This window comes from Haliotis rubra, unplaced genomic scaffold, assembly GCF_003918875.1.
Source record: "Haliotis rubra isolate DU_JTF1 unplaced genomic scaffold, ASM391887v1 Scf688, whole genome shotgun sequence".
Taxonomy (NCBI): domain Eukaryota; kingdom Metazoa; phylum Mollusca; class Gastropoda; order Lepetellida; family Haliotidae; genus Haliotis; species Haliotis rubra.
Genome location: NW_025767399.1, coordinates 434,321 through 460,884, shown reverse-complemented (window position 1 = coordinate 460,884; position 26,564 = coordinate 434,321). Strand labels below are relative to the sequence as shown.

The following is a 26,564-nucleotide window of genomic DNA, read 5'->3' as shown; positions in this document are numbered from 1 at the left end:
ATAAATAAATCGAGAAATGTTTAAAAAATTTGATTTTTCAATTCCAAATGACAATTCCTAAATATCACTGATATAAATGATGAAAAGGGGATTTTGATATGATAATGAAATGGTATGATACCTCAGAGATATCTCTTGTGTAGATGATTTGTGTAGATTGTGACATAGTCACAATACGTCTGGACGTGACGTCTGACTTGGATCGCGAGACCTGAGTTGATCGTAGCACTTCCTTACTTTCCCCCCGTTTTATACAGCATTACAGGCACAGATGCCTGTTTCTGGTGGCGAACACCACTGCGGGGCTGCCCAGGATGTTGTTGCTGTTAGAGCAAGGAAAGGTAGATAACTCTTGGTTAACAAAGGGAGGTAATTCCCAACATGGCCAACACTTTGTCAAACACATACTCAAATAACTGGCCAAACTGGTTCATAAGTCATGAGAGATGCTCTCCTTTTATTTCTGTTTGCAAATTTCTTACTATTTCAAAACTTATGTTATGCCCTTTGGATGATCTAAACATGAATGAAACATATAGAACAGTTTGAGACTACCACCAACAGAGAGGGTGAAATGTCAAAAACAAACACTGAAGAAATATCCCAGCTATGAATTATCTGGATTTAGATCTAAAATACCCCAGCCCAGCACATAATAAAGAAGGAAGCGATTTCTGCTAGGTTTGACACCCATCTTATGGTTATAGCTACCAGGGTTAGGCTCTAAGTCAGCTAACGTTGTTGTGATAGACAGAGTTTGTATGTCCATGTATTTATAAGCTCATCAAAACTAGGGAAAACTAATCATAATACAATATATCTCATGCCACTAAAATATAACAAGCATATAGGTGTGTAAAATCTCTGAAAAACAAAATCAACTTAAACTGAAAATGCAGATACTCAAAGCTTGAAAACTATGCCATATATATACATCATGCAATCTTTTACAAAAGAGAGATATAATGTAATGTGTGCAGACAAAGCATATATCTATAAACTGTATATAACTGTCATTCAGTTTTCTACATATTCTAATGTGTAACTCTTGGTAAATGATGACTCAAAGTAATGACGTTAATGAAGAAAACTGTCAGCATACCAGGTTCTGATTTCTGAATCAGCAATCTTGGAGTTTTGACTGCCTCAAGTTTATTGCTTCAACAAAGACTTCTTTGTGGATCAGTTTGATAAAGCAATAAAGCACTGAGGTTATTGTTACTCCCATACTTTATCATACAGCTATTGCAGCCCAACTGTTGCTCTGTGGAATGAGGCCAAGGACACTACTCCACAGAGTTTCACTGCTACCACAAGCCTGTGTTGAAGTGAAGGCCAGTCAGGACAACAGAGATTGCTAGGTGACAGAGTGCTTCTTGCAACATCACAATGCAGGGTGGGCAAACTATGATACCGGTACGTAATGAATATAAGGTGCATCAGTATCAGGCATACTGCACTCACTAGAAAAGTAACATGTCAAGTATCAGAAGCATAAACTCATGGCTACAAATCCCTCCATCTTGTCCAACTGATACCCCAAATCTGTTTAATCTTTGCTGACAAATGAAACAAGATTTCACCCATGCTTCTGAAAGCTCCAAACATAAACTATTCAGTACTCTATAAACATCGTTGTGTATCATCACATGTCACTCCAAACATGTTCTTATGATCAGCAGATGGGTAAATCACCCTAAAAAACATTTCTGGGTATTTATATCTCCTCCCATTTCCTAATTCACCATGTATTGGTAATGTTATTGTGACATCTGACATGAAAGTAACATTAGATTTTGTTGTCATCAACATATCTTTATAGTGACATAATAATATGTTTCATGCTTGGTTAAACAGATCCTTATTACAGAAACAATGAAAAGACGCAAGATACGCCAAGTGGTACATCGATATCAATGTGTGATGAGAATAGGAAGTACTTGGAGTTGGTGTTGGTGACATTCTGGCATATCGTGGAGACATGTAGTGTAACACAGTGTAGTGATAACTGGTTATCAAACTCTCATACAATCATAACCACAGGGTCAAGCACAGCAGTGGCATCACTACAACAACTGTACACACTCAGCCAGTACGCCACTCTCTGATGTTGGGCACTCTGTTTGTGTTTCTTGCAAATACTGAAAAACAATCAATTTTGACTGCTACGTGCTGCTCCTGAAACTGGTACAGTGGAGTACTGCTTTCATACAACCCTGTAGGACCACAACACACGGACAGGGAAACGCACTTCCCAAACTAATAAAAATCTGTGTGTATTCATATCACTAACACCAGAAAGATTACACTGACATCAACTAGCCCAAGCTGCATATGTTCTAAAGACATATGCTACAACCATTTTAGTACTGCACAAATCTTGTTCCTTATATCTATGGCATGTTTGTTTGTTGTTGTTTGTCGTCGCTGCACTCAGCAATATTCTAACCATATAGCAGCAGTCGGTAAATAACTGGGCCTCTGTCAGACATTCACAGAAATGGGCTTCATGGTGTTTGCAAGATTTATGAACATCGAAGTCTTTAATTTAGCATAAAATATTTTAGTCAAACAAAACGTTCAGTTTTGTGGTGAAGGGTTTAGGAGTTGGAAAGCAGACTCCACTGTACGTCCAAGTGTTGATATTATCAAATGTACATTCTCCTTTACAGTATCTGTGATGCCAGCTCCAGCAAGCCGCCAGTGTAAGGAGTGAGTGAAAGAGTTGTCTTACCCACGAGGTTGGAGTAGGATCCATGTGGTCGGGATCTGACACTGACGGGTGACCAGGGGAAGGTGTGGAACCTGGGGTCTGCAACACAAAACACACACATCAAGGCTGGGACTGAAGGTGGTGCTATGTTGTAAAACCCTACCAAGCACATGATTCTCCATAATGTGTACAATGGTTGTGTAAAAGTCTGATGAACCCATATAGGAGGAGTTACTGTTTAAAGCAACCAAAATGAACTTGTCAAAATACAATTACAATTTTAAGTGCTTGTACAATTTTACTAAAAAATTCAGTCCAAGTTTCATCAATGAACTATCTGCCCAGCAGCAATAGAAATGGCTGCCCTCATAAACATAGGATTCAAGAGAATGGAGATGGGGCCAAGAAATATGTTGTTCCAACAGAAACTGTGTTATAGAGTGAAGATAATGAAAAATACATTATATTTCAAGCTTAGGGGTTCTCATGATGAGGTCTTGTGTCTTTATTCCAGAAAAATGATGGCAAGGCAGTCAAGGACTACCCCACCACCCAGGCTACAAGGCTGACTGCTGATGCCTTTGAGCAGGCCTGTACACCCTTGTTGTTCCTACCATAGGCTCCAGGGACAGACCGCCCGTGAACTGTTTCAGTTGGCTGTCAAGCTTCTTTAATGTCTTTTCCTTCTCTATAAGCTGACCATGTAGTTTCTCTGAAGGGTTCTTAAGGAATGACTTTTGTATTTTCTGAAAAAGAAAAATTACTTAAAAACTTGCTGCACAACATCAGTTCATAATAAGTCATTAAGAAAATATTGTTTTTGAATGTCTTTCACTGCTGTAGCCATGTTGTAGCCAGCTATGTTTTGTATGTTAACCATAACAGGACTATTCACCTCATAATCCTCCTTGGCATGTTCATACATGGCCTGCGTAGTATGAACTTTCTGTTGCCATAGTTCCCGGTCCTTCTCAGGCTGAAACACAAGAGAGGTATATTTCATCAAATGTTAACAGTTATTTTTCATTCTACATAAGAACATCATTCTTATAGCGTGACTTTGGCTTAAAATCCACTTTTAAGAGTACTTCAGCAAAACCACAGCATCTCAGATTAATGCTTCTGAAATGCCCAAAGTGGGCACCGTTTCTAAACTCAGGTGAGGCAGTAACAGCCCAAGGTTTACAGCCTAGCCTGGATTCGAACTCAGACCATCAGATGCAACCTTTTAAACTGATTGTGTTTACTTAGACTAAAGTCCCCCCTTTAATTATTGCCATGATTGGGACACGGTATGTGATGGACTAAGTGAAAGTTCCCTGCAGTTTTACTCTGTGCACACTGCTACCATAACCACATGCTCTACTCACATCAGTGAGTGAGTGCGTTTAGTTTTACGCCGCACTCAGCAATATTCCAGCTATATGGCGGCAGTCTGTAAATAATCGAGTCTGGACCAGACAATCCAGTGATCAACAGCATGAGCATCGATCTGCACAATTGGGAACCGATGACATGTGTCAACCAAGTCAGCGAGCCTGACCACCCGATCCCGTTAGTCGCCTCTTACGACAAGCATAGTCGCCTTTTGTGGCAAGCATGGGTTGCTGAAGACTTATTCTACCCCGGATCTTCACAGGTCTCTACTCACATCAACGGGCTGGGGTGCTGTTATCCTTCCACCAGACGAGTCCCGGAAAGACGTGTGTTTGATAGTGGAACCAGACCCAGACAACTGAGGCTTTCCAAGGAGCGTCAAAGCTACATATGACCCAGCTGCAAGATACAAACGCACGGAATAAAACTTGAGTTGAAAGATACATATCATGAACACATAACTAACATTTAGAAATGCAACAGTTGAATATATCAGAAAAATAGTGAAATGTATGTGTACCTTATAAGTGATGGATGTATTTTGTAATCTAACAAAATAATTGATTTTGTGTTGTCTTAGCCTTCACATTAAAACAGTAAACAGTAAAAGTCAAAGCAATTTCTGCCTATTCAGCTGCCTGTCTTTCTTTACATCCACATAATACTGAGCTACTCAGCTAGGCGGCAGGCAGGTATGTAGGGACAGGTGGAACAGGTGAGTGTTTGCATAGCATTGAGATTCGCCCATGCACACAGTTTCAGTGATATAGTGTGTGAGTGTGTCAACATTGAGCTCACTTCTACTGACCCACACTGACATTGTTGTCACAGTCTACAGCCCCAGGAGCATTAGTTATTGTAGCTAAGGAAGAGAAGTAAAATCATTCATCAACACCAGGCACCCACAGACATGCTCTAGACACTGTATCAATAAGCCATTATCTATATTGCTCAAGTGTTGGACAGACTCTGCTGAACACCTGTTGTATCACATGCTCATAAACAGACATAGGTAGCTGTGTAGTAGGGCACAGTTAAAATTCCTTCACTTAAATTTCTGGATTAATCACTGACCAGAAAACTTGATTCTGATCTACTGCAATTTCAGAGTGAATGGGTCTATTCATAGTGACATTATCTGTGTTCATAAGCAATATAGTCAATGCTGGTTGTTGCCCAACAGCCTGGGCTGTATGTCTGTTAACCAGGTCTGAGAGTCCCATCACTTCCTCTTTACACTATCTCTGTTAGGCCTGACTGACTACTCATAACATGCCTACTCCAACTGGGCAAATCTTTCAAATCTTTAAACGAAGTTATCTGTCATGTATACATATCCAGGGCTGAATACCCAGTAATTGGGCCCTGGACAACCTCAACAGGAGCTTCATGTAAACGTTCCTCATTTCTTTCCTCACTAGGAAGCAATTAGTCCCAGAATTACGACAAATATCAACATCTAAGAAACATTAACTTTGGAAACTAATCACGAAAAACACAACGGACATTATATCAAGAGCCCACATAAAATTTTCTGAGTGAAGAGAATATATTTATCAGAATACTTAAGCCTATGCTTTTGTACACAAGAACAAAGTATCAATGTGCAAATTCATTTTCAAATAATAAGTTCAAATATTCCAACACCATTATCAAGGTAATAATATATTGCAATCTATACCTTTCTTCTTCATTGTGTGAGTCACAGTAGATATAAGTTAGCTGAATCTTGGTGAGTTGTAGATTAATATTCGATCAGAACTGATATCCATTTGAAAACATGCACATCATGTTGGTAGCAACTTTATATGATATAACAGTCTCCTGACTTTCCTGTTACGATAAGCTATGAAGAATGTAAACCATGACACGTTTGCTTTCTCCGTCACTGTAATCAATCTTTCTATAGAATGATGATATCACAAACCATAAGACACACAATCACAAATTGCTGTGAGATGGGTATTATCACAGATATTATTCCGAACTGGTATTCCTTCACTGGAAAGCAGGATCAACATATATCCAGATGACCTGTTCCACGCAAGTGCATCATCTCCACACTCCAACCCACGTATAATCCGTTAATGTGGAAACATATGGCAATATTTCTGTATCTATCAAAGTATACTGTGCAGTGTCTATCTCCAGTGACCTACACCAGAGGTTACAGATAACAAGTGACAGCGTCTAAAACTGGCTCAGTGATCACACGCTTGTACTTTACGTCATCAATTTTGCGTACATGCAGCAATGAAATGACAATGTCACACTTGGATGATTCAAAAAGGCTTTTTTGAGATTTTCTTTTGAGAAACCTATCCTAATGTCCTTGGAGCTGAGAATGAACTACTTCCTTCAGTGGAGGAAATACGAGCTGACTATGTAGTGGAGTGTATTGTTTGTATAACATTCACAATATACAGGACTTATCATGCTTCCTTACAACAACCAAATCCGAAGCTTCTGTTCAGAAATGAGATTTATGCCCACATATGGCAATTGTTGCCTCCACAAATGGTCACATAAATCACCTTTTAAAAGTGGTTCATTATTACCCGGCCTGTCATATATTGTCAGTATTCCAGCAAGGGGCTGCTCTACAAAAGGAAGAGGATTAAATCAAGTGAAGCACTGGTGTATGTTGTGTCATACTGTCAGCATGTTGGCTGATGTAGGCTACAGACAGCCCAGGTCACAATACTGGATCCACACTGGAGACGTGTTTATCTCGGCCGCTGACACCTCTACACAACAGGTGCAGGGAGTTTCACAACTGTACTCAACTACACTGCCCACACTTCTTCTTGTTGTTGTTGTTGACGTATTTAGTAGTGTTTCAAGCAAACTGTTGTTCACATGATAACTGATTTGTTATTCATGTGCAACTTTGATGAAGTGTCCTTCATTGAATGTTCATTAATGATGGCCGATGTTACTGTCACACTGACAGGAGTTGATTTTAGGCTTAACACACACAAATTCTAGCTCTTACAGCTATTTGGTCTCTAGTTCAAACATATAATTCAAAAGGTACAAGTTATCATTAAGATCTATCAAGTTGAGTCATCATAGGGTCCCAAATGTTATGACAGGGACAATAGCATGGGTGCCACATATTCAGCAGGTGCTTCCTTTAAACACATCATTTTGAGACAAAGAGCCAGGTCACCTCTCCAGCTATCTGACAAGCGTCTGGTTCTACATTCAGCATGGTAGAGGACATCATAAAGTGACACACCACTTCATTAAAATATTTCAAATTCCAGCCTAAGCAGTCACTGAGTCAGCGCACATGTTTCCCCACATGGCCTGAGTGCACTGCAAACAGCAGCAATCCAGTATAACAGGTCATTTAATGCATCAGGTTCATCTACACATGGTCGAAAACAGATCCTGATCCTTGAGATGCTGGCCCAGCACCATCCACTTCATCCACAGTTGGGTGGTTCAGTATCACACTTCATCCACAGTTGGGTGGTGCAGTATCATCAGTATACAGACACAGGCCCATCTGGATAGCTGGCACACTTCAAGGCAAGTATCACAAGTTTCATTAAACAGAATCAAAAACTGATCCAATGTGATGGAAAAACAGATACACACAATGAGGAACTCCCTTGTGAAGCCAACTTCAGTAAACTGTTGCAAACAGTGTTGTCATAGTTCTTAGATCATTAAATATTTACATTTGTGAATATGCAAGTCACTTGTCCTCAATAAGTAACCTTGCATTTATTCGTTGAGAGGCAATGTGAAGCTTGACGCAGTTGTGCTCCTCTTCCACCTGACATCACCTACAGTTCAGCCATCTTGGTCCAGTGTCTTTACTTCACTACCAGCCCAACCTGTGGCCTTAAGCACTGTGTCATCATAGGAAAAGTAAAGTCCACACATCCCACCCGGTCAGCACTTCCCCAGGTGTTGGCCCCACTCAGTCAGTGCACGGCAGTAAAACAAACATTGCCAGTAATCTTCACTAATCCAAGGTAGTCACACTACACTGTAACACATTTCCTTCACCACACAATTCATTGCACGACACTTCTCTAGGAAATAAAACATTGTATTAATCCTGAGGCATGTCTTTCAATTTGCCGACATTTGTCACAGGTATTTTCAGCCATCTGAACATTCTGGTCTTCCTTTTCCAACTGTGTGCATTCTGTGCGTCCTCACCCCTGCATGATATAGGTGGCCCCTGTGGGTGGTGACAGCTCGTTATCTGTCAGGCCATATCCCGTGACGTCAGACCCAGGAATTTGTACTGCTATTCACATTCATATGTTTCATACCATGAAAGGCTTTCATCAGCCAGATTGTCTAGAATGTGTTTGAATAGACCAAACAAAGTGTTTCCTTGACAGAGACATACTTAAGATACTTCAGACATATAAATCAGAATTATGTGGTTAGTCTACAAGCTGTGTGTTTGTGGATGGGTCGTCATGCTCACTGCCCGCACAGAAGGTGTACCCACAGTGACAAAGACAGATGCAGGTAGACAGTTGCCAGGATACACTTATATATAAAGACATTCATTTTACTGAGGCACTGATTAAACGTGATTCTCAGTTAGCACTTGAGCAGAGTAATATCATCATATTATCCTACAATTACATCATAGGATCTTTAAAAGGAATATTTTCACAAAAATCGTACAATAAAATACATTGTTACTATTTCAAGAGAAATGTCAGAATGATTTAACTGACGTAACAAGGATTAATTTCCAACTAAATCATTCATCAATAGATTCTAAGAAAAGTTATATTATTTTCTCCAACTGAATTTTCATAATAATCTCCGCACCAATATTAGCTTTCAACATAATTTGTCACAATCATTTGAAAACAATTATGTAACTTCCAAATTACTTTTTTTTTAAGAATGAGCATTCAATATGATGTTCAAACTTACATTCAGCTCAACAGTAAACCTAGTAATGTCCCATTCAGCCACCCACAGCTCAACACCTTCCTGTCCCTGTAGATGAATCTAGATAAGCTGCACACCAAGGCGGGCATACACTGAATAACTCTCTCTCCATAGCATCTTAACCCTTTGCATGGAGAGTGTTTAAATATACACTTTTTGTTTCTCGAGACACAAGATGGTGATGTCATTAACCTTTAGAAGACTGGTTGATGAATCTCTCAAGTTTGAATTTGTCAAGTGAAACAGGGAGAGGTGTGTTACAGTATTTGGGGGGTAATTTGGGGAAGGGGGGGCTAAAATATTTAACAAAGAGGTTTTCTCTCTGTTATAGTGTTGTGACCTGAATGCAGTGTACTTTCATGTATCCTGTTGCCGGGATGGGCAGCCATTACAAGGGAAGAACTGTTGAATAGCTGGGACAAAAAGCAATGTGTACACATACAAACTAGTTTAAGGATATGGCATGAGACATTTGCTGAACTTTTACCATCACCGTCAGCCTGCAATAGCAATATCATGGCAGCAAACTAGCTGCACACCAGATAAACCAGCGTCAGTGACAGCCACAATCCCCACTGCCGCCATGTTGTGACACCCTCACCAGGTACAATATGAGGTCTCCTCCTGGTCACCAAATAGCTCACATATCACACACAGCATCCACATGACACAGTCATGTGCCACCTCATCCTCTTTTTAGTACACATATTGTGTTCTGACAATAATGGAGAACTGGGTTCTATTACTTGTCATGAGACTTCACAGGATTGGGTTGTTAGGCTCCATAACTTGGTTGACTGCATGTCACGGTGACCTAATGTTGTGTAAGGAAAGTGATCAGATTTTCACTCACTGGCTTGCCTGGTTAAGACTCTAGTCTTTACATGCTTCCATGATATTACTGTAACATAACTGACAGGCATTAAACGACATTCACTAACTCACTAACACTGTTTTTGGATCCTACAAGGGTTTGGGGTGGTCATGTATGATGGTTCATGTAAGATCAGTAGCGATGGGAATATAATGGTATCTGTAAATCGCACAAGTAATGCATCATTGAGATGCTGCAAATCGAGACCAACAGTCCAGGAGTGATGGTAAAGTAATGACTAAACTGGTCATGTCATGAACTGATGCTTCACTTTCATCCCCCCAGTCACCTCCTAAAACATGATCATGTTAGTGATATGAATGGAAGCTGCTCACATGTTTCATATTGATTTCCTCTCACATTAGCATTATGAGTTACAGTATCTGCTGGATGGGCAATCTTTATACAATCAACTCATGAGTGCTTCAGTGGACAAGCTGTGTGTATCGATAAATCTGGAACTCAGTACTCAAGAAGATCCTAGGTATCTTCAGTGGCTTTGCATGATATAAGCCACAAGCCTCAATGGGCAGGATATCATACGGACATAATAAATTAATTATTAGCTTTTACTCCTTGCTTCCTCACTACCAAACTCATTCACATCTTTGTATTTGGAAGAAAGTCAATAGAAGCATTCCCTTCTTTCCCTACTTGATGAAATGCACAATATACTTAGTCCAACCAAACATCCATGCTTCGTGTGAATCATATCCATGGAAGTTACTACACTCAGATGCCTTCCATCAGTTCTGTGAAAGTAGGATGAAAGTTTCTTGATTGATTTATTGTGGCTTACAAAATTATTCAATAATCTGCAAGAGGTGGTGGTATATCCCAACATGGGTCAATAGTTTAAGTAAGGACTTGCTGGTTGTTTTGTTGGACCTGGGACTACTCTGTTTGAAACCTGGGGAGATGGTTTGAGCAGGCACAGGATAAAGTTTTTGATGGACCTGAAACTGACCTGTGGGAGGCTGGTTCAATGGTTTGAGTGGGGAGAGGGTGAGAGTTTTGTTGGCCCTGGGGCTCATGCAGCTCTGTAGGTAGCAGAGTTGATGGTTTGAGTGGGGAGAGGGTGAGTGTTGTGTTGGCCCTGGGGCTGCTCTGTGGGTAGCAGAGTTGCTGGTTTGAGTGGGGAGAGGGTGAGTGTTGTGTTGGCCCTGAGGGTGCTCTGTAGGTAGCAGAGTTGATGGTTTGAGTGGGGAGAGGGTGAGTGTTGTGTTGCCCCTGAGGCTGCTCTGTAGGTAGCAGAGTTGATGGTTTGAGTGGGGAGAGGGTGAGTGTTTTGTTGGCCCTGGGGCTCATGCAGCTCTGTAGGTAGCAGAGTTGATGGTTTGAGTGGGGAGAGGGTGAGTGTTTTGTTGGCCCTGGGGCTGCTCTGTGGGTAGCGGAGTTGATGGTGTGAGTGGGGAGAGGGTGAGTGTTTTGTTGGCCCTGAGGGTGCTCTGTAGGTAGCGGAGTTGATGGTTTGAGTGGGGAGAGGGTGAGTGTTTTGTTGGCGCTGAGGCTGCTCTGTGGCTAGCAGAGTTGTTGGTTTCAGTGGGGAGAGGGTGGGTGTTTTGTTGGCCATGGGGCTGCTCTGTGGGAGGCTGGTTCACAGTTTGTGTGAATGTGTTCCAGCTTTAATCCAGGAGTATAAGGCCGAGGCCAGCAGCCCTCATTGTTCTACCCAACATAAACACACATAGGTTAACTACATTCACACCTCTCATGTACAGGCTCAGTTGACACATGCTTCTTATCCCTGACTCTGGTGCAAATTGGCTATCACTGGAGCATTGTGTTCAACACAAAGGGACCCCATGTTTTGTGAGTTACACCAGTATGCCACGACAAGAACAGAGACTTAGATTTACTAATCTTCACTTGGCTGACAAGGTTTTGTACCTTCAATGGACATTCTCATGCACTGAGTATGCAATGACTGACTGGGTCAAAACGTTTTCAGAAGTTGTTTTGAGAGAGTCTGGTCATACATTGTTGTAGTTTCTTCTGTTGAAATAACAGTATCAGCCGTCTAGTAACACTCTTTACACATAGCAACATTATGTGTGACTCCTGTGTGATGTTTTCCAGATGAACTACTAAGTAGAGCTGTGTATCGTGGCCTAAGTGGCGAGACGATATATCCCGATACTAGTTTAATGAGGCGAGACGATATATCATGAAAGTATTGGCAAAGAACCTGCGAGACGATTATCATCACGATACAGTGATGGTGATACGATACTTATCCCGATACTTTACAATCCTAAAAACAGGACATATATGATACATAAAATGACTGAAATTTTATTTGTTATTCAGCAGAACATGTGTTACATTCACACACACTTAAAAGGCTGTTCATGTAATAAAGTTTCAGCATTTAATGCTTAAAAAAGTACAATCAAACATATTCAGTATACCTTGCTCTAGGTTTCCCTTGGAAAGTTGTGTTTCTGGACCAATGCTTGCACAGACAATTTATACAGTAATTTATACCAGAATCACTGCAAAAAACTCATAAGTATGCTTTCTAAATTTTATCTTCTCTTTCTTAACAAAGCTAAGACATCGTTCATAGTTGTTGATAAATGGTGTTATTTGTCAAACAACTAAAACATGTTTCAATTACTTAAAGACAAGTCTTTACAATTCACAGAGATTGTTCACATGCTTTCACTGATACATTAACTCCTTTGTTCATGTAACAAAGATGGCAGACACAAACAAATTCCTTTTAGGTTCAGTTTGTTTTTTAAAATTCAGAAAAATTTCAAAGAGACTCCCTTCCTATTACTTATGCAATACTCCCTACAACTTTAAGTAATATTTAAGTAGTATCGGGATATATCGTCTCTTGTGGCGATACATCGATGTATCATGGACCCTCGCGATATAAATATCCTGATATATTGCCTAAACGTGTTTTGTATCGATGCACTCGTATCGCGTAGTTGACGATGCAAACATCGATACTATCGATGAATCGTTACACCACTACTACTAAGGAAGTTCACCTGAAAACTGAAAGTGAATCAACACTGCCTTTGCTTGATCTGTGTCACACTTATGAAACGAGAAATAACAGAGTTAACATTATATGACGACTGAACGCATTGTCAGTCTTCACTTGACATCTTGCTCCACACAGTTCAGCACACAAACGTCACAAAGGAAAACATACAGCTTATTCATAGCTGCACATAATATTGACAAAATACACCCATATCCTATCCTGTCTTAACTTTCTTGTGAAAGACTTTCAATTTGGTTCTTGAAGAGACATACTGATACCAATAAGCAACTGAAATCAATGATCTATCAACAAGTTGTGTAACAGCTCCAAGTCACTAGCTAGTGTACATCATGTATCCACTGCCTCCCCTGCATGTTTACACCAGGTAATGAACTTGTACAGGTGGCCATACAGTCTGTTCTGCAGGTATTGGTCATCATGATCTTAGACAGTGATCAAACTGAGATCAATGTCAAATGTACACTGAAGAAGAAGAACAGAAGTGTTTGGGCTTGACTTCTTTCAAAGGCGTATGGAAAATAAGTGAAAATTAACAGCTATGACACCAATATTTCCTGGAATCAATACTTAAAACAACATTTGGTATATCCCATCTTCAAGAGCAGCATATATCGTATGACTTGACCTTCAAGAGCATTAAATATCATGACATGACCTTCAAGAGCAGCATACATGACGTGACCTTCAAGAGCATAAATTTCATGTGACATGACCTTCAAGAGCAGCATACATCATATGACATGACTTTCAAGAGCAGCATATATCATCTGACATGACCTTCAAGGGCAGCATATATCATATGACATGACCTTCAAAAGCATCAAATATCTTATGACATGACCTTCAAGAGCAGCATATATTATATGACGTGACCTTCAAGAGCAGCATATATCACATGACATGACCTTCAAGAGCAGCATATATCACATGACATGACCTTCAAGAGCAGCATGTCATGACATGACCTTCAAGAACAGCATACATCACATGACATGACCTTCAAGAGCAGCATATATCACCTGACATGACCTTCAAGAGCAGCATATATCATATGACATGACTTTCAAGAGCAGCATATATCATCTGACATGACCTTCAAGGGCATTAAATATCATATGACATGACCTTCAAAAGCATCAAATATCTTATGACATGACCTTCAAGAGCAGCATATATTATATGACATGACCTTCAAGAGCAGCATGTCATATGACATGACCTTCAAGAACAGCAAACATCACATGACATGACTTTCAAGAGCAGCATATATCACCTGACATGACCTTCAAGAGCAGCATATATTATATGACATGACTTTCAAGAGCAGCATATATCACATGACATGACCTTCAAGAACAGCATATGTCATATGATCTGACCTTTAAGAACAGCATATATCACATGACATGACCTTCAAGAGCAGCATATATCACATGACATGACCTTCAAGAACAGCATATATCACATGACATGACCTTCAAGAGCAGCATATATCATCTGACATGATCTTCAAGAGCAGCATATATCACATGACAGGACCTTCAAAAGCCACATGAGTGGACTGTTTAACTGCAAAATGTGTCACATGCACCAACGAAAACACAGTGTACACCTTTAACAGCAGAGTATCACATCGTTCACCCAACCATCATTACAAAGTTAATTCAATGAGACTTCCCTGCCACAAGCTGCTATAGAGCTAAGTGGAGGCCTATATAGGCTTGTAGCAGGGAAGGTATAGGTGTATGGCTATGTGTGTGCTTGAGTGCACTGTCTGCCGCTGCCATCGCCTCACTGCACCTACTCTACGTCTCACACCAGATGGAGCCCCCTCAACACGGGGAGGAAGATCTAGAGCCAGGTGAAATCATCAACAAAACTCAAAATAAGTTCCCCCCGGAACCAGGTTAACTAGTTTCAAAGCAAACTTTGTTTCTCTTGCCTAGAAGGTCATACTTCTCCACAAGATAGTGTGTTGGTATGAATACAAGTAAATCAAGGTAATGTAGTTTTCATTTGGCTTGCTCATGATCTGGCTGTGTGCAAACATGTGAACAGGTAGTTTGACCAAGCAAATTTCAAACACAGACATTTTGTCTGCTCACAAATTAAATCCAACTTAATACTACTGGTTGATCTTTGAATAACTGACAGGGAGCCAGATTTTTCTGAATTGTTTAAATTCCCCTGAAGATGTTGGAGCTCCCAAAGCAGCTTCCCAGCAAACTAGTGGATTCTAGATGGAAATACTGAATGCAAACATACGATTTTTGAGTAAACAGCAAGGATTTCTTGATAATATTGTTTCACTTTGTATTCATAATAATAAAACACTGTGATTACACTTTAGACATGATCACATTTTTTGTGGTATGGTTAAAGTCTTATATCTGATAAAACATTAAATGAGCTACCTGGGATTCTGTTTTGTTTATTACAAGTCTTCATATTAGGTAAAGATTTACTTGTAACTAAACTGGCCATAATAAAAGCATACTGGAGGCTAAGAATTGCATTCCCCAATCTACGATTTAATCTCCTTGTCTGCAAACAAATTTAATCTGCTTGTCTGCAAACAAAACATGTCCACACTGACCTACTTCCTTCACTCAATGACATGTGAAGATTGGATGCTTTTCATAAAAAATAAATTCTTGTTGTTGTTTTGAAGCATTTCATATGCATTCCACCATTTGTCAAATATATGCCTGAAAAAATCAATTGAGAGAAAAATAAATTAGTTGCTGCAACAGGTACAAGACCTTTTGCCTGGGGAAAAGAAAAACAAAACAGCAGGATTTCAAATAATATACAATAAATGTGTTTGGTAGCACAACTCAAGTGCCTAAATGTCTGATCCAATTCAGAAACTCAACACTGTATTAATTCCTCCAATAAAAAATCAAGGACTCTTTCTATATTCATGTTGATGCATGTTCTTTAGACAGAGCTCCAGATAAGATTTACCTCATGTGGGTACTGTACCCACTGTATTTTTTTGGAGTGGATATTATGAATGTTGAGTGGGTATTTCATTTTCCGTTACCCACTGCTTTCAAATATGTGCATATTTCAGTCATTTTACTCACCTTAGTATTATATCATTGAGTAAGTTTACTAAGCAGGTATATTCTGCCTTATGTCATACCTAATCAAAACCAACTTAAATATAATGGAAATGATTTCATAAAAAAATCACTCATCCTGTACTGACAGTACAACACTAGTCCTATACTAACAGTACAACTTGATAGCAATCGATGTCTTTTTCATTACTCAAGCGATTTTTATAAATATATTCCGTACGCATTTGTTTTAAACTTTTTGCATTTTAAATGCGTAATTGGTACGCAACAATTATTTTTCAGTGCGTAATTGGACATTTTCTATGCGTATTTTACCCGGATACGCAGCTTATCTGGGCCTCTGTTTAGATACAGCATGATGATTCCAGTACTTTGTTAGTACCACTAACTATACCCAGCTCTGGTCATACACTCAATAGAGAACAACCTGAGTGTCTTGAGTAAAATCTGACACAAGGACAGGAGCCAGAGAATGAACTAGTCATTACTTATTCCAGTTAGTTTCTAGTTTAAATTATCAACAGAGCAAATTCAATGGAGTGCTACTATTTATTTGAGGTCAACACTTATTTACATCCCCTTTGATGACTTAAGATGGAAGAGTTCAACACAACTCTTAGATTGTTTCCGTAATACTTTGATTCCTACTGTACACCTGGGACTACACTAGGGCTGCAACGAATACACTATGTGACGAATATGATACGTATCATGAACATTCGGTATCATGAATATTAGGCTACCCCACCGCCCCCACGGCTGCAACGAATACACTATACGAATAATTATTCACAAATACAATATTGTAGTTAAGTGATTGATGCACAATATGGAATGCCCATGTTGACAGTGTTAATTTGTCACAGCAATAACCAGTGATCCCATGACACTCAAATTTGGTATGTAATAGTTATAATCGACAGTAGTGCAGTCTTGGCATACTAACATGACTTGCACTACTGCAATGCTAGTACATGTTCCATTCTTGTATATTTCACTTTGGAAAAGGACATAAGGGTTCAAGTAAAACATGCTCCCTTAAAAAAATCGTAAGTATTCGTTAATATTCGGTTCTGATGACCACGAATAATGAATTGAATTCATGAAGGGCTACGGTTCGATTCACCAAATATGCGAGTGAATCGTTACAGCCTTAGACTACACCATCATATCACCACCCCCACACCCACACACACACACCTCTGTTATATGAATTACATACATTGCCTTTATTAGAGGCTGTACATCCTCTGAATGTTGGAGCAGAATGTTGATATAACTGTGGGACTATCATATTGTCCAAACAGCTACTTGTTGATATTAGTGTGGTACACCAATGTTAGCAGTTACCTCAACACCAACCATTCTGTATGTTAGAGGCAGTGTTCATGGGTTAGGGAAAAACACACCAGATAAAACAGGTGGTAGCATCGTCAACCCAATTACGCTCTGCTACCCTCCCCTACCCTCACTCCCACAGGCTCTCAGCTTCACTCCACTCACCACCCCCTGGGGATGTCATCCACAGCAATAGCAGATGCCCTTCACATACACCAAGCATACTCCCACTCACAACAGCAATTTTGATGCATAGGTCCATGGAATATTTGACATGTCTTATTTGATGCAGGATACCTTTACACCATGAGTGGGTGGGATGGATGTTTAATATTGCTCAACTATTTCAACTTTTTCAGATTGGCTGTTTCTGGTGGGAGAAAGCCTTCTGCAACACACAGGTGGGTTTGAAGCTTATCAGAACTCGTAAAAATAATCTTCAGACAAGATGTGCCATACCTCAAAAATGTTTTTATATTTTTTTTCCTAAATCAACAGCTACTGGTGAACTACTATTCATGGAAAATATATATTACATATATTCTTATGCATGACATATAAAACACATGTGACAATAAGACCTTTCAGTTGCTATAACTAAATGTACTTTTAGTTTTACTCTTTAATCCCAACATGACCAACACACCTATAGACTTTCACGTTAAACCTCTACGTCATCTAAGATGGAGGGAATAATGCCTGTTTTAACATTTTATCATTCACATCATTGTGGGTCCTGTACAGGCCCAGCAAACATAGAATTCTGAAATTTGAACTCAAGACCAGTTGATCATGGCTTAATGGGGCAACATATATGTTGCATATATTGTATATATACTATATACAATATGACTACCACCTTCATTCATCTAAATGACATAAGTGTAAACCAAGGTTTGTCTTAACCTAAAAAAATTGGGTTCTCACTTACATATTTTAAGGGATCTACAGGACATCTATTTTTCTTGTAAAGAATTTGGTACAGTGAATATCAATGTTTGTCCCACGGGAAGCAATATATTTTCTGCATTCATTCAATACATTTGTACATACTGGATTTCTGAATTTATAAACTGATTAGGTTTGGACAAAAACAACTTGCTGTTCATGGTGATACATCCAATCTTCATAGAGACCTCTAATATGTACTTGGAATTGACAAAAATCCCTATATAGGCTTACTTTAATTACAGACATTTGAAATAACTATTCAACTTGATAAAACCATGATTGATTGGAAAACTTTGAAAAGAAACTTGAATACATACATGTTGGGGATAGAAGAGCTTTCTCCTTCATCTTCATGGTGTATATAATCTAGACTGACTACATCAAGTGATGTGTGCAGCAGTGGGTCACCAGACAGCCACTCATACCTCCATGTCCGCCTGGCCTGATCCAGCCTCGCTGTCGTCATCTTCCGACACAAATACCTGTGGCTTTCCTCCAACTGGGAGGACACTTCCTCATCATCAAAGTCAGGAGACCACATCAGTGCCTTTGTACTGTAGCTTGGCTGACTTGTATTTATGTTATTTATCATGTCTGATTACATTTTAAATCTCAAAATACCTGAAATCACCTGTGATAAACAGAACCCTGCTTAACAGTTTAAAAAAGCTGGCTGTCATCACTATCTTCCACAACAGAGATTGCACTTTCAAAAATATACACTTCGAAATCACCTTTGGCAAACCCAATCTGTTTGGATCACTATGTTTCCACACAAACAAAATTCTAAAAGAAAGCAATGATATAATACATAGTACATGCCACTTAATTGATGTTTGTTCTTTGAAAACGGTGAAAAGCAGAACAAAGTGTGCTAACAACAGTCAGGTACTTTAACAGGACAATTCCACACCCAACACCTACCAACAAAAGACAGATTAAAATATTTAGCTTGGTTCTTAAGTATGTGGGCAGTAGTGCTGGGAATTGGTTAAAATCTCATAACTGATGATTGATTCATTACAACCAATCAATCGTCGAAAATAATTGGTTAGCGTCATTTATGAAATTTTCCTGATTATTTTTGTTATCAAATGGACAAAAACATAAAGAAAAAAAACTATGTACTTCTTTGGTTTTTTTTTGCAAATTGCACAAAATGCATTTGCAAATTTCACATCTTTAAAGCATGACTAGTATGTTAGGAACATTAATTTCTTGGAGGCTTTAAGATAAATTCAATCCTGACTTGGAACGAGCTTTGTAGGGCTCATGAAATGTAACAGACAAAACCAACCTTGTGAAAAATATTGTTAACGCAAACAAGTTTTCCAGAATTGTTTGTGTTCGATTATGAGAAAACATGATCGATTGCTTGGTGGCTTAGTCACTGCAACCAATCTTCGATTATTTCAATTAATTGGACCACCACTAGTTGGCAGCTCCAAATTCGAATACATTTGTCTTTAACTCTTCATGCATCTTGACTGAAATTGAAATGTAAGACTCTGTCAGAGTACTGGGAAATCTCTTACCAGCACAACTAGTCGGTTGACAAGACCCTCATAGACCTAGGAGATGAATTAAATAAGGAGTCTAGAATGATTGGCCAAGTCAAGATTGCCTCAGGTCTTTGGTCTGTCCAAATCTGCATGGTCCACAAGTGATATTCTGGCTCAGCGCGCCTGACATCGGTTTACAAATTTACTTTCTGATGTGACAGTGATAAAATAGGGATCATTCTGTTTCAAATTATTCCATCTTACAGCTTAGGGGAAATTTCTTACACGACTAAGAAAATAAATTCAAATGCGTAATGACTTTCAAATGTGAAAATTATTAAAAAATAACAAGAAGACAAAGTCATCAATATCTCCCGCAATGGTAAAATACTCTTCATGAATGTCAACCAGTTATGACTATGTCAAATGTACGGTTTGATGTTCCTCAGTAATGTTGATACTGGAAATCGAGTGGTACTGTTGATTTATGTCATACCCACAAAGTGGAAAGAGAGTATTGAAAGGTTTTACATTTTTTGCTACGGAAAAGATCAACAACACCAATTTCAGTAAAGGTCAAACTTGTTGCCATGGAAACAATAAATATATTTCATTCAGAAATCTAAAACGACCAAAGTGCATCAGTTCACAACCAGACCTATCTATGTACCAAGTTTGGTGAAGAAATATAGAATTTTTTAAGTTCTGAACCGGAAAAGATGAATTTGCACAGATGGACAGACGGACGGGGTCCATTTTAATACTCCCACAAAATGCGTTGCAGGGGATAAAAAAAAATGGATATTCATCTGAAAGATTTCATGCATTTATCCTTTTATGGCCTGCATGTCTATGTGAAATAATTGCCTCAACAACTTACAATGTCAATATTAAATATTTGACTTATTGACTGCACTCTTCAATCATTGGGACATAAAGGTAATATGGTGGCATCGTCGTCCCTTATAACAGAGGGGTACATTGTCCAGAAACCTATTGGCAAGATGGAACATAGTGCTCAGAAATCAATGATAATGTTAAGGGTTTACACCAGCTGTGGCTGCACGGTAGCTTTGGGCAACTGGTGTAAGGCCTGGCTTCTGCTGGAAGGCCACATAGCTCCTCCCCAAGTCAGCAATTGTAACTACCAGTTTCATGCATCCAGCAGGCAGTGAACCAGATCTTGGAGAACGATTCTCCAGAAGAACAGTATGGACAGACAAATACCTCAACACACAAAAACAACATAATAACCACTTACCCCTCCAACCAGGAGAAGTCAACATTCATAAGTGGTTTGAATAAAACAACACAAATACTTGATACAGAAATAAGTTTGTCAAGAGGCACTTCACAGCACAATGGTGAAAAATATTCTGCAGTCATGATCTATTTCAACCCTATCTAACCGTTTTGAAAAAAGAGAAAATGATAATCAGATCACTTTGAAACCCTTATGTGTCCTTTGACATTCTGGAATCATGTCTTGAACTGAATAGATGTTTCATTTTCATGACATTTGAACAGTCACTATGAACCTCAGAGCTGTTCATTTACTGTCAGTAAGTCAAATGTGTGTCATTCAGCAGTTCATGCAAAACACAATTCTCCTTAAATTCTAATGAGCTAAGATATTTGGGCTGAAACATTGTGAAACCATTCTTCCCATAGATAATGAATAGATAATCATAATGTTGGGACCCAGAGAACTGCCATCAAGAATTTATTGCAGAAGATCTTGGACAGCCATCAAGGCCTTCATTTCCACCTTTTCACACTGATACTATCCTGGGCCGTGATGTACTGAGTGAGTTCCCTCAACATGTACACAACATACAGCCACCAGCCTGACTCCTCCTCATAGCCACCTTCATCAGGCTGTTTACCTGTCACAACAGTTGCAGTACTATCATAAAACCATCACAAACTCACACACACACAGAATTCCTGCAAGGAATACTTTCATACCATTTTCCATTTCCCAGAATGTCCAAGAATGTTTGTAAACACTGGATGCCCATACCATATAGGCCTCTGAAGTGAAAGACTGGAGTGGTTACCATTTATCATGGGCAATTCCCATGCCAAGCTTCATTTAAGACTGTTATTGTGGAGTACAAGTTGTTTTAAGGGCGAGACGTATTTGGCTTCCAAGTAAAAGAGACTACTCACTCTTGTCATACACAGCTAATGTCTATTAGCTGAATAAGTTTTCATATTTAATTGGAAATAACAAGTTTATGCAAATAATAAAGCTAAAATCTGAGAAGTAATTGGGATAGTTTTCATGTTATTTATCAATGGATAATATTATTCAAGTCTTTCAATGAAGATGCTTTTCTGAAAAACAGAATTCTCTAAAAATACCATTGTCCGATAAGTGATGATTTCATAAATTTGAAACCTTGTTACAAGAAGAGTCCCTTGCGATCAATGAAAAATCAGCTTTAATTTTTAAATTATATTAACAACTGTAAGATTAAATGGCACATTGTTGCAGGGAATCAATGTGTATAATGTCCCTGTTCCTGTTGATATGTTCCCCTTCTGCTGCTGCCTGCCTGGCTCAGCTCCTAACACTGGTGACATCTGCAGAGCAGGTGCTTCAACACTGCATGCAGCAGCTCACAAGAAGTGGCTCTCCATAACTACACTCAAGAATACACAGAACAAAATTGTACACTTCCCTTGTAATTCTACAGATTGCTATCATCTAAATACAAACAAACGCTATTCTTCCAGAATAAAAAGAGTAATTAGAAAGAAAAAAGCTTTTACTACAAAATCCAACCAATCTAATACAAATGCATTTTCCTTGCACAAAACCATCTTACACAAACATTGTCCACAGTAAACTTAAGGGTTTATTAATGGCAAGGAATCAAAAGGACATACAGATCTGGTAAGGATTACAGACACTAGAAATCATGACTCCAGTCTCGAGTTATTGACAACAGATCAAGGCTGATGCATCCACCATGGGTCTGCTCTTGCAATATTTATCTGAAAATAGTTTTCCAGAGGGCAACATTTAAATCTGTAAAATATATGCCAAATATATGTTGACCTTTATCTGTTCAGCAAATTCCACAGACTCTTTTGGGGTATTTAATGGATGGGATGCTAGCTGAATACAGCATGAATGCACACATGGGTAAAGAACATATTACAACCAGACTGGCTGTCTCCTCTCTACCCTCAACTTTAGAAGGAAGAAGGGGAGAGGGAATGGTGAAGGGGAGAAGGGGTTAGTGAGGTGGGGGGACTGGCAGAGGGGGAGAGCCAACATGTGCTGACAGGTTTCTATATAAATATATCATCGCTTGTATATACCAGTGTTCTGAAACGCATACACACCATTGTGTTTTGACATGATTGTTTCATAAACCATGTGAGCAGACTATATGTACAAGCCTGGGAATTATGCAATCAATGAGTATTTGCAGAGACAATATAATATATATTATATGGTCTCTGGTATTTGATACACACAATTTCTTAAAAGGTCAGGCATCACTGTCATAGTCTGAAATACAAATTAACTTACTAAAAACCTCATACATTTCAGTTACTAAAGATGTGCAATAGTGTTTCATGAACAGTTAGGAGTTGGGACAAATTTAAGAATTCAATAAAAACACAAACCAAAAAATTATGCATTGTATTTGGAAAAGAATATGCAGAGCTATTTTACCAACATACCATGAGTGGAAAACCATCATGATCCGAGTGAGTAAGTGAGTGATTATGGTTTTACGCCACTTTTAGCAATATTCCAGCAATATCATGGCGGGGGATGCCAGAAATAGGCTTCACACATTGTACCCATGTTGGGAATCGAACCTGGATCTTCAGCTTGACGAGTTCATGATCCGAGACTGATGAAAGAGTTATTTAGTTACACATCGCATATATCTTTCAAATGTCAAGAAATAAATATCTCAGTGAACACATCTACTGCATGTGGGTCCTCACAAAATTTTCACTAAAATAATGCACACTAGAATCAGAAACCGGAAATTTCAACATAACCTCTGCCAAAGTTGAACAAGACCTTTGTGTCCGGAAAGAAATGAATTTCACTCAAACGTGACAGTTCACTTGTTAATCTTTAAGGCATAAAAAGAGAACTCTTTCAAATGTATAAAAATATATCTGTACGAGGAAAACACTGATTTATACAAAATATTTGCCAAATTGCCATGTCAACATTTTAGAATTTTAACTGCCTTCATGAAATGTCCACACAATGGAACACTTGGAGTACATAACTTGAAATCAATAACCAACCTGTTTATTATATTCCACCCAAACACTTTCTGCATGGACCTGAAATCTATAGCAATATATATGGTCACTATTTATCTGGGTCACACAGATGCTGCCAATGAAAGCTTTTCTTTTCATCAAACATGTTCTCCATCATCACAAATCGAGTGCAGTGTAGTTAGATTCCCCACATAACTCCTGCAGCAAGATTTCAACACCAGCCAAACTTCAAAATTGGAACCCTTCTCTGTTACATGTATAACTCTGTCATAAAATATGGAATAAAGAGGTAAGGCATTTTGAAGGCATTATATCCATACAATGGTAAGAGCGTAATAGCGAGGATAGCAGCATTGTTGCTACAATAGAGCAGTTCCTGAGTTTCAGTCCCGCCCTGCAAGGAAATGTCAGCAGTCTCAGCCCAGGTGGGAACTGAAGGCTGCTGCAGATCATGAAATACTACTTTCGGTGCCCACCAGACTCAATGAAATAAATACATACACTTGCCTTTATTTATTTCAGTGGATATATCTTCTTTCACCTAGCCGACCAAGCATGAGGAAACCAAGCAGGTCATTACTACCAGAGATGGGATATACTACTACTTGTGCCTGCCTGCCTTGCAACTGACTCATTGGTTTGCATGGAAAAGCCTGCATAATAACCATGGATGAATCTTTCAAAAGTGCCAATATTATCTGTCCCATCATTCACACCTCATCCAGCCTGCCAATGGTCTGATAGGGGTTGAAGGAAAGATACTTAAACAGTCATATATTCTTTAAACAAGCATACAAGTTCAAAAACTCTTGCAGAGGTAACAGAGGTAAAAGATTCCTAATAATTAAATTGTATGAAGATTTTGTATTTCTACAAGTAACTAACTTCAGAAAGCTTGTGGGGTTTCAGTACAAATAGGAAAAAAAGATGCTTGAAATGCTAGTGACCCTCGATGTTCGCTATCTTATCATGAATGAAGCTGAAAATATCCACAGCAAAAATGTTAACTCCTTTCCACAGATATCTGTAAAAAGATTTCAATGAGAAAAACAGATTGTGCCTGACACAGTTGGTTGTGTGTGATGCATCAGGGCAAGACCAGGAACTGCCCACTGCTGTTCGCTGCTGATGTTAATCACACACCCTGATGCAACACACATTCATATATACAGCATTATATTCTAAAACAAGCATACAAAAACCAGAAACTGAATGAAGTACAGATTGGGGCACTATTGCCCTGTTTTAGCTCTAAGTTAGAGCTGAGCTTTGGTAGAGCTTCAGGTTGTGTCACTGGGTGCATCTTCAACCCCTGTGCTGTGTTTGTACGAGCTGTTAAATTACTCCCAGCGTAGTAAATTCTTGTAATAAAACTTGTTTATTCTTAGTAAGTGATGGCATAAAAGCCACTCTGGCCCAAAGTGTGGCAAGTTTCCTCAAATATTATGCAACCCAATACATAACTTTAACCTGTTTCAGTTTGTTGCGTCAGTTTGTTGTGGTAAATATTGCCTCACCATCCCAAACACACATCATATCAGAACCCTTCAGTTGAAATGAAGTCATTTTATTTTCAACATCTGTTGTTAATATCTTGAATAATATTAACCCTTTTTGGTTCATGGTAACAGTTGACACTTTACCTTCTGTCCACTAAAAGCTTTTGCACATCTATTATTGCCCAAACCCTGTTAGACTTGAAAACCTTCCCATCACATACAAAAACATGTGATTATTGACAGATTGTTTGTTGATTATTAAATGGTTGTGCAGTGACAATGACTGCAATGACTAAAACCAATGTTGTAAGACACAACATGTAAAACAAATCACTTCATGTTTATGTGGAATTGGTATCGGAATGATTCAGCCCAAACAATAATGGATGGCATCTCCGTATGCAATGGTCCTACACTACTGGGTTGATCCCATCTTGATGTCCATGATGACCAGCCTTAGCAGCACAGGAACACAGTCAGCATTTACCCAAATCTTAATCAGGATTATCAATCAATACTTGCAATGGGCCTATACACTGACAAATGTTGCCTCCAGCCCTGTAGATCCCGACAAGTGAAGTGGAAAGATAGCTGTGGTCAATTAGACGGCCTAGTGTCCAGCTGACAAGGGAGGAGATATGGGGACAAATGATGGACATGGACAGATTAATTGCTTGTCAGCACTGGGACTGGTTGTCTGGCTGCACTAAAGAAGCATTCAGATACTCCGACTTCCTGGAGTCTTCAACCAAATACCATTGTTGACCCTTCTTGTCCTGATGAAGTAATTGATTATGTATTCTCGCTATACAGAGATACAGAGTAAAACTGATCGCCCTGAGTGTATACTACCCCTCCTTTCTGACCAACACGCCCCGTGAAGATCCGTGGTAGAATAGGTCTTCAGCAACCAATGCTTGCCACAAAAGGCGACTATGCTTGTCGTAAGGGGCGACTAACGGGATCGAGTGGTCAGGCTTGCTGACACATGT

General features: G+C 39.1%; 1 protein-coding gene across 1 annotated transcript in view; it reads right to left on the bottom strand.

Annotated features, from left to right (window-relative positions):
• The window catches only part of LOC124258226 (rho guanine nucleotide exchange factor 11-like), a 122,192-nt gene that overhangs the window by 50,963 nt on the left and 44,665 nt on the right, over window positions 1–26,564 (bottom strand). The window contains 4 exon segments of the mRNA XM_046692290.1: window positions 2,735–2,812; window positions 3,328–3,459; window positions 3,609–3,689; window positions 4,365–4,489. Of these exon segments, the coding sequence (XP_046548246.1) occupies window positions 2,735–2,812; window positions 3,328–3,459; window positions 3,609–3,689; window positions 4,365–4,489 (416 nt within the window).